This window comes from Trichechus manatus, unplaced genomic scaffold, assembly GCF_000243295.1.
Source record: "Trichechus manatus latirostris isolate Lorelei unplaced genomic scaffold, TriManLat1.0 scaffold00013, whole genome shotgun sequence".
In the NCBI taxonomy this organism is placed as follows: Eukaryota; Metazoa; Chordata; class Mammalia; order Sirenia; family Trichechidae; genus Trichechus; species Trichechus manatus.
In genome coordinates, this window is record NW_004443949.1 from 22,752,058 (window position 1) to 22,767,807 (window position 15,750).

General features: G+C 35.6%; 1 protein-coding gene across 1 annotated transcript in view; it reads right to left on the reverse strand.

The window, feature by feature from the left end:
* Positions 1-276: 276 nt before the first annotated feature.
* UCHL3 (ubiquitin C-terminal hydrolase L3) overlaps positions 277-15,750 on the reverse strand; it is a 55,411-nt gene continuing 39,937 nt past the window's right edge. The window contains exons 7-9 of the mRNA XM_004371416.3: positions 7,038-7,113; positions 1,072-1,130; positions 277-486 (exon numbers count right to left, since the gene is read on the reverse strand). Coding sequence (XP_004371473.1) covers positions 403-486; positions 1,072-1,130; positions 7,038-7,113 — 219 coding nt within the window. The 3' untranslated portion in view covers positions 277-402. The remainder of the gene's footprint in view (positions 487-1,071; positions 1,131-7,037; positions 7,114-15,750) is intronic.

The window sequence follows — 15,750 nt, forward strand, 5'->3', positions numbered from 1 at the left end:
CTCCAGCACCTACAACTGTGTCCAGCTCATTATCAGTAGATGCTCAATAAATGTTTGCTAAATAAATATGTTAATATCTGTATAATACATATTCATATTATGCAGATGGAAATTATGCGTGTCCCCAAATACTTGATCTCCCATTAAATTTCAAGAGAATAAGCAAGTTATTCCTAGTCATCAAACAAGATAACTCCTTCATAAGAAAGACAGGGAAGAAAAGAACTGAAGTTTTAACTTGGGACAAAAGAATATAAAACACAAATTAAGTCAAAGTTTAATTCACACAAAGTTTAATTAGTCAAGTTAAGGAAAATATCAAAACTTTTGAGTTAGTGTATGGCAGCATAAATTTAATTGTGTTGCAAATATACAGTATTTGGTGTTTCCATTATCAACAAACTATGCTGCAGAAAGGGCAATCGCATTAAATCTTAATTCATCAGGGTCACGTTCCATAAACTTCTTGCAAACTTCTATGGCATCCTGTAGAAAAAAAAAAATGTGTAACTTTTTAGTTTATACACATATATTAATGTACAAACAATAAATAAGCATTTAATATTTTTCTAATTCATACTAATTTGATACTGTACACTTGTTTTTTCAAATGAAAAATCATATAAACACTACCAAAAGAATGAAGAGTTGGTGACCTAGCAGGCTTAGTACAAAAGCATAAGATAACAGTAAGTGTTCTTTCTTGTATGTCCTAGCATCTAACCTGAAAATTACATATTTCATTGATTTTAAGCCACACATTATTTTAAAATCTCTAAAAGCATGGTCATCTTACAATTGATAGTCTCTTGGATTCAAGGAAATCTGGGATATGATGAGCAACCTTTTCAATGCTATTCTTGTCTTTTTCATATTTGATACCTGTTTACACTTTTGGCTCTGAAAATTTTCTCTTTATTTGATATCTTTAACAGTAATTCAAATTTTTCTAAAGACAAGGAAGCATACAAGTATACAGAAAATGTTATACAAGTGATCTTTAGAGATGTTTGAAAGATGATAAGAACATTAATAATACTTAAAGGAGGCCAACAAGTTTTATAACTTTACCTCTAATAAAGTCTCATCACTAGTTTTGCCATGGTTAATTGGAAATGGTTTCCGTCCATCTGTGGAAAATAAACATTAACAGTTGAATAGCTGTTTGTATAGGATAATATAGTTTCAACTTCCATTTTCCTCTTCGCACAGTGAGGCAAGTTAAAAGATATTTAAAATAATAGATCTTAAGGCAAATATTGGAAATGTGCCACCTATGAATGTTATTAATACTGAAGTATTAGAACTTTGCTTCCCTGCTTGAAAGCCTAAACTATCCTTATGAACAGAATTTATTAGAAATAAACAGTGGCTTTAATTTTCTGAAAAGAATATGCAAAATTAATAAGAATAGTTTAAAAAAAGGTTATGATCCTAATTTTTACCCTCAGAAATACAAAAATGTTCTTTCTTTATTTTAAAGGCTAAATCAGAAGGCTCTTAAGCAAGACTGAGCATGTTTACCCCAACAAAAGGGAGTCACAAAAAAACTGATTTATTACTACTACTAATTGTGTACCACCAAGGCAGTAGTATAGAGTGGCGATCTAATCAGCCTAGGATTACTTTACTGACCACCAAAAATAATCAAAATTACAATCACCTTGAATAATACTATGAAAAATTGAAAAGGCTCAGAATATAAACTAATGCTAACACAAAGCTAAGTGATACTCTATATCCAAACCTATAATCAATCTATAATCTTGGATGCCTTATAAGCAGCACTTTATTAAGTTTCCATAAAATACAACCCCTTCTGTAATTACATGGTTTCCAAACATAGTACAAGTTTTTTGCTAATCAGTAAGCACACAGTGATATAATGGATTGGTAGACACTATTTTTGGAGAAACATATGAGTGAAAATTAACACTAATATTCTCCATGGTTAAAAAGTCTTGTTGGTTAATATATTGTATGTTGTTATTGTTAGCTGCCATTGAGTCGGTCCTGACGCATGGTGACCTCGTGTTACATAGTAGAACGGCTCCACTGGATTTTCTTGGCTATAATCTTTATGGAAGCAGTTTGCCAGGTCTTTCCTTCCACAGACTCGCCGGGTTGGTTAAAACTACTAATCTTTAGGCTAGCTTTTTGTTGTTAAAGTTGCCACTGAGTTGATTCCAACTCACCAACTGCAAACCACTTGTGCCACCCAGGCTCCCTAAAATACTACACAGTAAACTGATATTAATATTTATAAATCATATCATCAGAATTTGTGATCCTCATTTTTGGACTAACACTGAGATAAATATTCAACATTCTAAAGAAACACATCCCTAAATTACAGTGTCTGGGACTTAATTCCTAAAGTTTTAAGAACCATAAAGGAGATACTCTTCTATAACTAAATATTATGCAGGAACAATTACTTATCCATATTTCTATAAATTTATATCTTTCTAAACTGCAATGTACATTTCTTGATAATGTGTCATAAAATATCTCCTTACAATATACTTTTGTGGCAGATGCTTATTCCTCAATAGCTTATTTATTCTATATTTATAGGAATCCATTATATTCATTATATACTGCCCTATTTAGTATTGTTTTATCTTTCAATTCTTACATAAAAGCAAGAGTATGTATATATGTACGTGTGTGTATATAAACAATGTAATTTTTTCCCTCCTTAACCAAATTCTAAATTAATATATATTTTTTCTGATTCATATAATTCATTTTTTAATATCATTCATTAGATTCTGATAGGTCATTCATTAGATTCTGGTAGGCTAATAAACCCTAAACCGAAACCCATTGCCGTCCAGTTGATTCCGACTCATAGCGACCCTACAGGACCGCAAAGAACTGACCCATAGGGTTTCCAAGGCTGTAATCTTTATGGAAGCAGACTACACATTTTTCTCCAGCAAACCCTAGTGAGTGATTTTCCTTTATAAGTAGGTGTCGTTTAAAGTAACATATAACTAATTTCAAACAACATTATTACAGACTATTAAACAATTGATCCTGAAATGTCAAAAGAATAGAAATCAAATAAAAACTATGTACTATTTGATCATGACGGCAGTTTAGAGCAAAGATTAATTAAGAATAATTTTTGTTATTCTAATCCAGGAATAGGCTAACTATAGCCCACAGACCAAATCCTGCCATTGGCCTGTTTTTGTACCAACCTTAAACTAATAATGTTTTTTTTAGGTTTTTAAAAGATTATTCAAAAAAAAAAAAAAAAGAGAGAGGGAAGAGAAGACAGACAGAGATAGTCTGTAGCCTGCAAACCCTAAAATATTTACTACCTGGCCCTTTACAGAAAAAAAAAAAAAATGCTAAAGAGAATAAGATTTGTAATCTGAAAGTTACAGCTGTTCCAACTACTACTACCTCAAAGCCATCATTTCCCAATAACTTAAGTTTAATTTAAGCAAACGCACATCCTGGAGAATAATCCATGAGGCTCAGAGACTTACACACACACACGGGCCTCTACTAAAAGAGGCAGGGAAAGCTGCACCTTGTGGATGGGTCATGTAACCCTGCAGCCTTGGTCAAAATGGGCTGTACCAGGTATAGCCTGAATAGAAAAGAAGATAGTAGCCTGTGAAGCAGTCTGTTTTTTTGATAGTGACTAACCAGTTAATTCAGATCTTGCCTTTTAGATAGCTCGATCACAAGACCCCAGAGAAAGCCATGGGCAGCAGAGTTGTGCAGAAGCAGAAAGATACCAAAACAGAACTTCTGTCAGCAGTTGGTACAGAAACACAAGTCTCAAGTATCATTAGACATCTGAGGACAGCCTATAAACAAACGATGGCTCTTAAAAATTGGGAACTATACAAAAATTTTAAATAGGAGAGAAAAGACAAGGAGTTCCAAAATCTAAACAATATGAGTTCAGAATAAGGAGAAACAGAAAAGAAACCCAAAGACTGAAAATTTCCCAGATCAAAAGATGGGAGTTTCCAGATTGAAAGGTCCCACTGAGGGTCCAAAATTATTGATAAAAACAGACCTCAACATACATTATAAAATGTCAGACGACTTCGGACAAAGAAAAGCTCCTAAATGTTTGTGAAGGGGGGTGGCAAAGAGGGGAACTAACAGATCACATGAAAAAACAATCAGGAATTATAACTTCAGACTTCTCAATAGCAACTCAGGAAGTTAAATACAATGCAGCAAAGCCATCAATATTATTTTCCAACCTAGAATTTTAGACACAGCCAAACTGTGCAAGGTCAAACATTCAAGGTCTCAAAAATTTTACTTCCTATTGTCCCTGGGCAGCCAAATTGTGTGGTGGAAAATGAATCTCATTCCACAGGCCAATTGCGTCCTGTGAAAATCTCAGCTTCCCTTCCCTGTTCAGTTCAGACCCCAGCTGCCCACACAGCCCTTCTTTCTCTCATTCCCAGCCACCTGGGGCTAAGTCAGCAGGTGCCAGCCACAAGCTTAGAAGTCCACATGACTCCCTCCACTTCAGACCTGCCAGCCCCCATTACTCCTTTGGGTCCTATAATATGCTAGAACAACTCCCAGAGCTCACAGGAAACACCATGCCTGAGATTAACAGCTTTAATATAACAAAAAATGATACAAATGAAGAGGCACACAGGACAACATCTGGTAGGAATCCATGTGGAGCCTCTATGTCCCAAGGGGATGTGCTCTGAACCAAGAAGCTCCATCTAAGCATCAGGGCTCAGGACTCTTAATGGCCTCACTAGATGGCCATGATAAATTATATCATGCCTGGTGAGGCTTAGTCAGCATCTGGCCCCCAGGTGAGCCTCTGTCCTTGGGACTCTCAGGAATCCAGAACAAAATGTCGAATTGCTTCCTGCATTTCACACCCCCTTAGGAAGCTTCTAGAGAAGGGACTCAAAACAGTGAGTGAGTAAAAAAAGAATGAGGGAGACATGGGATCCAGAAACAGGAGTTTCAACAGAGGAATGTGTTAAAGGGAATCCCTGGGATGGTGATAAAGGGACATCCCAAGATGACAAATGTGTTTAAGGCCTCAAGCACAATCTGCCCAGACTGGCACACACAAGAAGGTACTTGGGAGAGAGATCCCCAAGAAGACAAACTTAACAGAATGCCAGATGTTCCAATGTATTCAAAGGATATTTCGACCTATGGAGAGATTTTACCCGTTAAACAGATAAAAATATAAAATAAAATAACCAAACCAACCAAAGAGCAAAACAAGAGAATTATTAACTCTCGAGAAATAAAAAAGTTAAAAAGAAAATTCCAGTTGCGAGTCATGTTTCTGTGGTCATAATAATATAAACAACAACTCTAACTACACTGGGCGAACAAGAAAAAGAAAAGTGTGCGTGTTTTTTATCAGGAGTGAGGGGTAAACAAGGAGGGAGGCAAAGGGAAGCTAAATCCTTATCTTACATTATGGAAAGTCAAGAGATATTACTTAGGTGACTTCTAGTCATGATGAATAACTATTCTGAACTAGGCCTCTTCTATAAACAATTAGAAAACAGGACAAAATGTATGAAATAGCTATTGTTAGACGCTGGACAACAGGCAGCCCAGAGTTGGAGGTGAGTACTACAATAGCACTAGATTTCTGTCTGGAGGCATTTACAGGACCCCAGGGCAGGGGAGGGAAACCCAAGCAGAGCACAACATCTCAATAAACTGAGGAAACAGACAGCAGAGCTCCGGAGGCTAAGGCAGCTAGAATCTGCAGGGCCAAATACCAGAAAGAAGGTAGTTACACACTTTAGCGCTATTGCTCTTTGGGCCAGGCCAAGAAATCAGCCTAACAGCTGGGGGCAGGGAGCATTGTCTGGGACTGAACTTTTGGCCTGTGTGGCCAAGAGTTTGTTTTTATATAGGAAAAATGGGTAAACCAGAAAATACACAAAAGATAATTGAAGCCAGATAAAACGCTATAATAAACTGTATAGTATTAGATTAGAATTAGAAGTATTGGTGTAAATTCATGCTTTTTTAATATATAGAGAAACAGGTATAATCGTGTGTGCGTGTGTATACCCATATTCACATACGTGTGTGTGTGCAGGCACATAATTTATACAAATATTTCCTACCCCTTTCTCTGAGAGAGCCTCAAAGCTCAGTAGCAAGGAGCACACCTAGCTCAGTAGCAATGATCAACCTGATCTTTGTTCTAAACACCATTTCCACAAAAGGGAACCAGGGCTTCTTGGAGAAGTGACTGAACACAAGGCTGGGCCAGAAAAATAAAAGATAAACCCGGAACATCTTACATTTGAAACAACGTTCTCAAAAAGAATGATAGGGACATGTCAGAGACACAATGGCCAGCTTAAAGGGATTTCTTTCAAGGTTAAGTCTGGGGCAGTTTGAGCAACAAAATATATGATAATAATGATCAAAACCTTTTGAGTAAAATACAAATCCATGAGTCTATTTTGACATAAATGAGTAAGTGAACGAATGAATGGTAAAATAAAAGTTTCTAATTAACGTTGGAGGAATTACAAATTTTTTTTTTATATTACCATTTGGCACAGTAATAATTCAGTCAAGAATATCAATGAATGCTAAATCTGGTAGATACATGGGACAGTACAAAAGGTTGAAAACTAGTGACACTCATTATTGAATACAGAAAATAGCCATAATTATTAAACTATATTTTAAAACTAGTTCATGCTCAAGCCGATTCATCCCGATGTTGATAACTAACTCAGTAATTTTGTACAGACTGCTGCAGTGATTCACAGCTTTCTCCTGTAATGGGCTTACTTTCCTGCTTTGCTGAAATGCAAAGGTAGTATGCAAACATTATAAGTTGCCTGAACATCAAAAGACACATTTATTTTTTCTAGTGAAAAATCTTAAAAGGAAAACCGTCATTATGCCAACTCAATTTTATAGGGCAATTGATTAATTCAAACAAATACAATAAATACCAACATCCCTGTTTATCATAAGTAGAGACTTTCCAATTTATCCCTCTTCTCCCCAGGATAAATTTAAATTGTTCTTACCTAATTCATAGAGATGCCCATCTACGTGAACTAATGCAATAAAATGAAGATCTACTTTTTCATCTATGCTTGGCGCCTAGGAGGAAAAAATATTATACATGTCAGTAGTCACACAAATCAGTAAAGTACATATAAACACATATAAATAATATCAAATTACATAAAAGAGCACTGATCCAATCTAATATAAGGCTTAATCTTTGTGACAGTAGACGAAGAGTGACCAGGCCTATGTTTGTAACAATGTACTCATATGTCAACAAGGAAAACATTGATGAAAAGCACCTTTCTTTGTCTCAAGTGATCTAAAGACCAAAAGTCTTGTTCAGCTTGGAAGCCCCAGCACCCAGCACAATTCCTAGTACATAGTCAATGCACAATGCACACTTGTTGAATGAATGAATAAGCTGATTTGTATAATTTTTGAAATTTGAAATAACAAAATTTAATAAAACTTAGAAGTTAAAAAAAGTTAAAAGAACCTCTTCAGGTTAAAGTTTAAGACATCAAGATACTGAGTTGTTCCCTTAATGATCTGACCTTGAAAATTTCATGTCTTGAATAATGCAATATAAGCAGTCTTAGAGTAAAATAAGTATCTTTATTCATTTTAGATCCAAAATATTTAAAAATCAATAGATGCAGGAAAACAGCCCAAAAGATTAAAACGGGGGCGGGGGGAGATAACAAATAAAGTACAAGTAACTGTAACCTATGACTGTTCTCTTGCTTTCTTTGACTCTTAATGAAAATTTTAAAACTGAAACTATACCTAGCTTTTCTGAGCTTATCATATTCAATTTGCATGAACAGTATCTGCTGCATGCCTTAGATATTCAAATAACTTATACAAATCAACACGTGATTAACTGGCATTTCCTACGATATGCAGTAATACGGTTAACTATCAAATCTAAATGGTTTAAAATGAAATACAATCACTGTTAATGGCAACTAGGATATAAATTTTATAGGCAAAAGATTTAAAAATAGGCATAAATCAAGTTATATTTTATATTACTTAACATCCTTTAAGCACCATTAACAATATCGTAACTCTAAAAATGAAACTTTATTCACCCTCAAGTAATTATTTAATTTTAAGTACTTGTAACATGAAGCTTTCTGATGCAGAAATTGAAAGGTATATATAATAAATGCTACTATCTTGGGTTCGCAGAATGCTTCCTCCAAAACACTTACAGATAAAGTAACTCATCTAATCTCATATTATCCTTCAGAGATTATTTCCCTTCAAGTTATGCATAAAAAAACTCAGCATAAATCAATTTAGCAAACTCGTTCTTCCTAACTTCAACCTAGAACTAAAGAATTACAAAGTTGGAAAGCATCAAAGTTATCTAGTCTTACTATTGCTTCAATCCTGGGCTCCTCTGCTGCAGCCCCATCTTGTGGTAGCCCCTCCAAGGAGAGGGGACTGTCACTAGGTTTTGAAGCTATGAGACAGTTGCTATGAGTCGGAACTGACTTAACAGCAGCGGGTTTGGTTTTTTGGGTCTTACTCCATCTTTAGAAAGTTTTGTTAGAGAGTTCTCTCTCATACTGTGACTAAAACATGTCTGTACTTTCCATCATCTCAGAAAAAGTCTAATCCCTCTTTAAGTTGACATTCCTTCAAATACTTAAAGACCATGATAATTATCCAGAGGATTTTCTCTCCAGGTTCATCAGTGGTCAGAGATCATTCAATCCAATGCCCTCATTTTACCCATAACCAGAAGAGAATCCAATTTTTCAGGGCCAAATCTAGGCAATTCTACAAACTGGAAATTCAATTCTTTAACAAAAATGCTAGAAAAGAATTCCTTGTCCAAATATTTTACTCATTTTAAGAAAATTCTCCACCAGGATATCAAGCATTTTAAATCTTTTGAGCTGTTATGTTTTCATAAATTATTACTTCAACCCATATCTTCTTAAGAATTATACATCTTGTAGCTTCTATTTCTCATACTTTGCCAGTAAAGGCTGTGCTAGAAGTAAAATTAGTATAATTAGAATCAGAAAGTCTGAATATGTATCCTGATTCCTGTGAGCCTCTGGTTTCTTAGTTTTGAGGTTTATACGAGCTGTGTAATAGTACTCTATAGACTGTAAAGTGCTATATAAATATTATGCATTACAATATTAATATTACATGTAATATTTACACTAGATACAAACAGTTACATAAAGTGACTAAAAAATTATAAATCATTGTACTTTTTATTCAAAAGTGCACACGAAAAATATAAAACTCCAAAGAGGGTGTGAAAAGCCTTCAAACTATTATAAAAAGTCAGTGAAGCTCAAAACTTCTCAGACTTCCATAAAACCTCACTTCCTATTATGAGCCTTTTCCCTTGGTCAACTTCAATAAGTCTGACAGTCTAAAATCTGCAACTATCCAATTGTTTAATTATCTCCAAGAATAAAAGTGATATAAAAATCAATTAAATATAAATATAAATTATATGTCATAAAACAAAATACAGTTTAAATGTAATTTATAACTGCATGTTAATGATGGTGAAATAGTTTGGAAAAGGTTGTTGAGAAAGGTGGCACAACTTGAAGAACGTAACTAATGTCACTGAATTGTACATGTAGAAATTGTTAAAGTGGTATATGTCTTCTTGTGTATTTTTCACCAAAAAAAAGAAAAAAGAAAAATAATTGTAATTGCATGGTACTTACTATATACCAGGCACTATTCTAAGTGCTTTGGGGCCCTGGTGGAGTGGTTAAGAGTTTGGCTGCTAACCAAAAAGGTCAGCAGTTCGAATCTACCAGTGGCTCTTTGGAAACCCTTTGGGGCAGTTGTACTCTGTCCTATCAGATTGCTATGAGTTGGTCAGAATCGACTCTATGGGTATGAGTATTCTAAGAGCTTTATGTGCACTGACCAATTCATCCTCATCTAAACCCTATAAGGTAGATAATATGGTTGTACTCATTTTACTCTCAAGAAAACTGAGGGACAGAGTCATTAAGTCACATGCTCTAGGTCACACAGCTATTAAGTGATGGAATCTGGATTCAAACCAGGCAGTATGGTTCTGGAATCCATGTTCTTAACCACTATGTTATGAAAATATTTATGAAGCTACAAAACAATAGAATTAATATGCATCAAAGGTGAGTATTATACAAAAACATGTAAAACTAGAAATGCCAAATTTTATAACATGTTTTCTTATATTTAGAATATTCTTGGAGGACAAAGGAATTTATCCATCTTTAGAATTTACTCAATTGTGACCAGGTCAAAATTTTCAAAATTGGGGTTTTATTCCAATCATCTAATTCACCTTGTATCTTTCACCGTGCCAAACAGTTTACAGCACAGTAGGGAAGTAATAAATATCAAAGGGACGAATGGATAAAAAACGAAAACTACGGGCTGTGACCCAGAATGAAGGTAATGAAATAGAGGCAGAGAGGTACCAATCTGTTGATACTCAGCACAGATGGAAGGCTATTTTGATGACCATACTGATATTTGGTAAAAGCAAAAAAGTAAAAGTGCCAAGACCCCACTTCATAGTTTGAGCATCGCTCTAGAAGGGGAAATAAGGGGAAGGAAACAATGTTTGACACAGACCTTTAATTTTTAATAAAACATTAGCTGTATGTGTTATCAGATATTCTCTGGCTTCAAAAGTCATGATGATTTATGGAAATGTCAAGTTTCTTATAAGAGTACACAGTACACACCAAAGCTTTCAGATATATTAGCATTTCTACGTAGGCTTTGCCAAACCCCAGTCGTTGCCTTTAACATTCCAAAGCATCAGAACAACAGCTGTGCTCGCTTAATTCTGCAATTCATTTCAATTTGTGAAAATTATTAGAATTCCGTCATCAGCCTCAACATCTAAGATAATTAGCAAGATTATAAAAACAAGTATACTTTTTAGTAGTTTGCTGATATTATTAATCTAAGGAAGAGGAATCATAAAATTTGTTAGAAGCTTAGAGCAATTTACAAGAAGGAAATCTTCACCTCCTACTTGGAAAAGATCTTTAGAAACTGAATAGGCAGGGAAGATCAGATCAAGATTAAACCAAGTACCTGAGCCACCTCAGGGAATAAAATAGATGAAACACCCTACACCACGAAGGATTTAGATTGAGGATAGAGAAAGTAAAGTGACCCAGAGCATGGCAAAAGACTAAAGTCATGCTCAGAAACATGAGAAAAATAAAGTAAGAGATGGGAAAGAACTCAGAAGAAACGTAGCATTTGTTGAACCAAGTCAACTAAATAAAATCGGAAGATGAAGTGTAAGAGAATACACATTCACTTTAACAACTGACAGAAACGTAAAAGTCATGTATGGTGATCAGTACTCTTCAAAAGGCAGGCACCCTTATGTTGGCAGGATATGAAGTGGAAAGATGGATGTTCAAGGCATCGGTGAAAATCAAGCTAGACCGCAAAGCATAGAGGCATGCTTGCAATCTTACTGGAGAGAAAAAGCTAATGGTTGAGTGAACCAAGAGAAAAGTACGTTGAAGACTGAAGAAGTTTAAGGGGATAAATGGATTGCCCTTGTCACTGGAAGAAGAGATGGAAGATTGACTACACTTACAACAGAATGGAGACCCAAAGATGGTAGGCGTAAGAAGGGCCGCCAGCGACGAAGACGAAGAGATGGACTGGCAGCCTTTGCAGGGCCTACATGGTTACGTTTGACCCAGGCCAGGGATGCATGGTGACACAATGATGAGGCCTTCGTTCTGCAGTGGCTAGAATGAGGCTGTGATGAGGATGGCGAGGAGGACTACATAATTAAAAAAGAGAACATTTTACTTAGACCACTTTATTGGGTGATCAGTTATTCTTAAAAGCAATGTATGGTCATATGTGTATTCATATGGTCCAGTATTTTTAATCAGCCATAGTCTAGCAAAGGATTGTATATGAACATTGGCTAAAAGGGGGTAAAGTGGAAATATATGCCCAAGGTATGAGGTTATATGCCATAGTTTCTGTAAGGGCACATCTGAAATATATACATATCCTCATTTGCATAGCAAGCTTACGGAATTAAATGTTTAAAAGGCACTAAAATGGAATTATTGCATAAAATTGTTTAAAAAATGTAACACACAAGAAAAATATGTAACATGTACAAAACACGAACTGTGGGTTGAAGAAAACTGTATGATAATACGGCACTGGTAAAAAGAATTTCTTGGAGGGAATAAGCTCTAAGGAGAAAAAAAACTTTGAAATATAAACAGAAGTGAAACGAACCCCTCTGAAGCTAATGACCTGCACAAACTATCCTCTTAAGCTGACAAGTTAAATGGAAAACTATCATGGTCTATTAGTCATCTTTTAGTCAACAACAATATTAATAAAAATACATATCAATTATTGTGTGCCAGGCACTCTTTTAAGGACTTTACATATATTGACTCACTTAGTCTCCCAGTAACTCAGGAGATTGGTGCTATAATTATTCTCATTTGACAAAGGATCGCAGCGCAAAGAAGTTAAGTAACTTAACTAAGCTCACATTGCCAGCAAGGTGCATGCTAGGACTCAAACCCAAGGAATCTGGTTCTAGAGTCCAATGACTGTACAGTCTAACTGACCAAGAAAAAGATGTTCATGCTAACTTATTAAACCAGATTATAATGAGGAAGAGAGTAATTCTTTTAAGGTTAGATATTTTAGAAGTCACCCTTTTAAACACTATTGAACGACAAAAGCCAGATCTGGCCCAAGAGTTTTCCGTACAACATGCATGCTTACAATAACTAACTTATTAATGGTAAGCCAAATTATAATTTTATAAATGTCACATCCAATAAATAACACCAGTAGATGAAACAGATAAAAGATTTTAAAGAATATGATAAAATTACTATCACTATAACCACAGTAAGAAGAAACAAAAACAAAAGCGACACAAGTCCTTGCTTAATGATAACATTTCATCAACCATGATCTATTTCTTTTAGGAAAATGAGGCAGTCTGTCCTGAATGATTCCTAAGTTCCTTTTAACCCTGAAAACTCTACTTAGTACTTTTTGTCTACATAAACAATACAATAACTTATATTTTGATTAGAGGTTAAAAAGTAGGTTTGTGAACTCTTGTTACTAGTAAGAAGAATCAAGGCAATAAGAAATAAATGAAGAATCCTATACTTGGCTCTATATGGGGGGAAAAGAAATATAAGTGTCTGCTCTCACACAGTCTAAACAGAACTTTGTCATATTTATAATCAGAAGTTTGTCATATTCAATCTGATTAAAGTTAAATATGAGACGGAGGGAAGGAAGGGAGAAGAAAGAGGAGGGGAAGGGTGAAGGAGAAAAAAGAAATGGTAGGAAAGGAAAAGAGGAATGGTGACTAATAAGTAGTGGAGAAAATAAAAATTTTCTAAGAATCTGAGGAGGAGAGATTACTAAATCAGGAGGAGAACTGAAGTGGTACACTGGAAGAATGTGTAAATTTTGGATACGTGAAATGGCAAAAGTATTCCTGGCAAAGAATTCAGCATGAGAAAAAGAACAGAAATGGGAACAACTAAAACATTTTCAGAGGACTAGACTGTCAGGTCTGGAATTTGATTTTACCCTCCTAAGTTAGCCTATTACTCCTTCATGGGTGCTGGCAAAAGACAAAGATTCCAGGGTCAGAGAAAAAGGATTTGATTACTCATGGCACAGCAAAGAGCGCGATCAGTATATTTGTGTCACTTCCTCCTTGCCCTCTACTGGCATGAGCGCAACACAGAGGGCCCAGGTGGATACTGCACACACAGTCAGCTGCATTACAGGAGAGGAACACTGAGCTTGGGGCAACTGCTGTTTTACAGAAAGTAGGAAGCAAACTGGCTCCTTGTCCTGGAGGGAGACATTACCTCATCCCTCAAGGCTGCTTACTACAAACACACCTGAGAGAAATGGCAATTTCCAATTTCAAATATGATGGTCCTCTTCCATTTTTGATGTATCTTTTTCTTTGGAAAAAAATTTTCAAACTTACTAAAAGCTACAAAAAACAAAAACAGCACAGGAAACACCAATATACCCTTTACCCAAACGTGCCTATAACATTCTATCCCCATTTTACCTTGATCATCAGTGCTTCCACTCATCTCTCTCTCCCTCTCTCTCTACTTCGTTAATTTCATGTACTTACTGACATGGTTGGATTAAAATATACCATCTTGCTAGTTCTCTATTATTTCCATCTGTTCTTTGTTCTTTTCTGCTCTCATTTGGATTGTGTATTTTTATTATTAAAATTTATCTCTACAGTTGGCTTAATGTTTATATTCTTTTACCTTTTTTTAGTAATTTTCCTAGTGTGTACAAAAAATGTCTTAACAGTCTATCTTCAAATAATATTATACCACCTGTGCTGTAGTATAAGAACCTTCCAAACCAAACCAAACCCACTGCCGTCAAGTCAATTCTGACTCATAGAGACCCTGCAGGACAGGGTAGAACTGCCCTATAGGGTTTCCAAGGAGTGGCTGGTGGATTTGAATTGTCAGCCCTTTGGTTAGCAGCCGAACGCTTAACCACTGTGCCACGAGGGCTTCAGTGTAAGAACGTTACAGCAGTATTATTCCAGTTCCTCCCTCCCATACTTTGTACTGTTGTCATATATTTTATTTTTATATATGCTATAAATTTACAATACATGGTTACTTTTTTATTTAGACAATTCTCTTTCAGAGCAATTAACAATAAGAACAAAATGAATTTTATATTTACCTTCACTTATTCCCACTCTTCAATTCTTTGTGTAAATCCAAATTTCTGTTTGGTATCATACTGCTCTGCATAAAGAAATTCCTTTACATTTCTTGCAGTGCAGGTCAGCTGTTAAAGAGTTCTCAGTTTGTTTGTTTTTTTGTCTTAAAGTCTTCAGTTATTTTTGAAAGATATTTTTGTTCTATTTACTTTTCTCAGTACTGTAAACATACCGTCCCATTGGCTTCCAGCTTGCATAATTTTTTATGAGAGGTCTGCTCCAATCTTTACCTTTGCTCCTCTACATCTAATATGTCTTTTGCCTCTGGCTGCCTTGAAGATTTTCTGTTTATCACTAGTCTCCGGTAGTTTGAACATAATGTGCCTAGGACTGTGTGTGTATTTGTTTTTTGGGGGAGTGGGGTTTCTTAGCCTATCTGATGTTCTCTGAGCTTCCTAAACCTGTGGTTTGATATCCTTAATTATTTAAAATATTTTTTTCTACCCATTCTCCCTACCTCTCTCTGTTCTGTTTTTTCACTCTCATGAATTATTGGAAATTGCCCCATAGCTCTTGGATGCTGTCATGGACTGAATTGTGTCCCCCAAAAATATGTGTCAACTTGGCCTGGCCATGATTCCCAGTATTGTATAATTGTCCACCATTTTGTCATCTGAAATGATTTTCCTATGTGTTGTAAATCCTATCTCTATGAAAGTTAATGAGGCAAGATTAGTGGTACTTATGTTAATGAGGCAGGACTCAATCTACGAGATTAGGTTGTGTTTTAAGTCAATCTCTTTGAGATAGAAAAGAGAGAAGTGAGCAGAGAGACAAGGGGACTTCATACCACTAAGAAATAAGAGCCAGGAGAATAGCATGTCCTTTGGACCCAGGGTCCCTGCACTGAGAAGCTCCACCACCAGGGAAGATTGATGACAAGGACCTTCCTCCTGAGGCAACAGAGAGAGAAAGCCTTCCCCTGG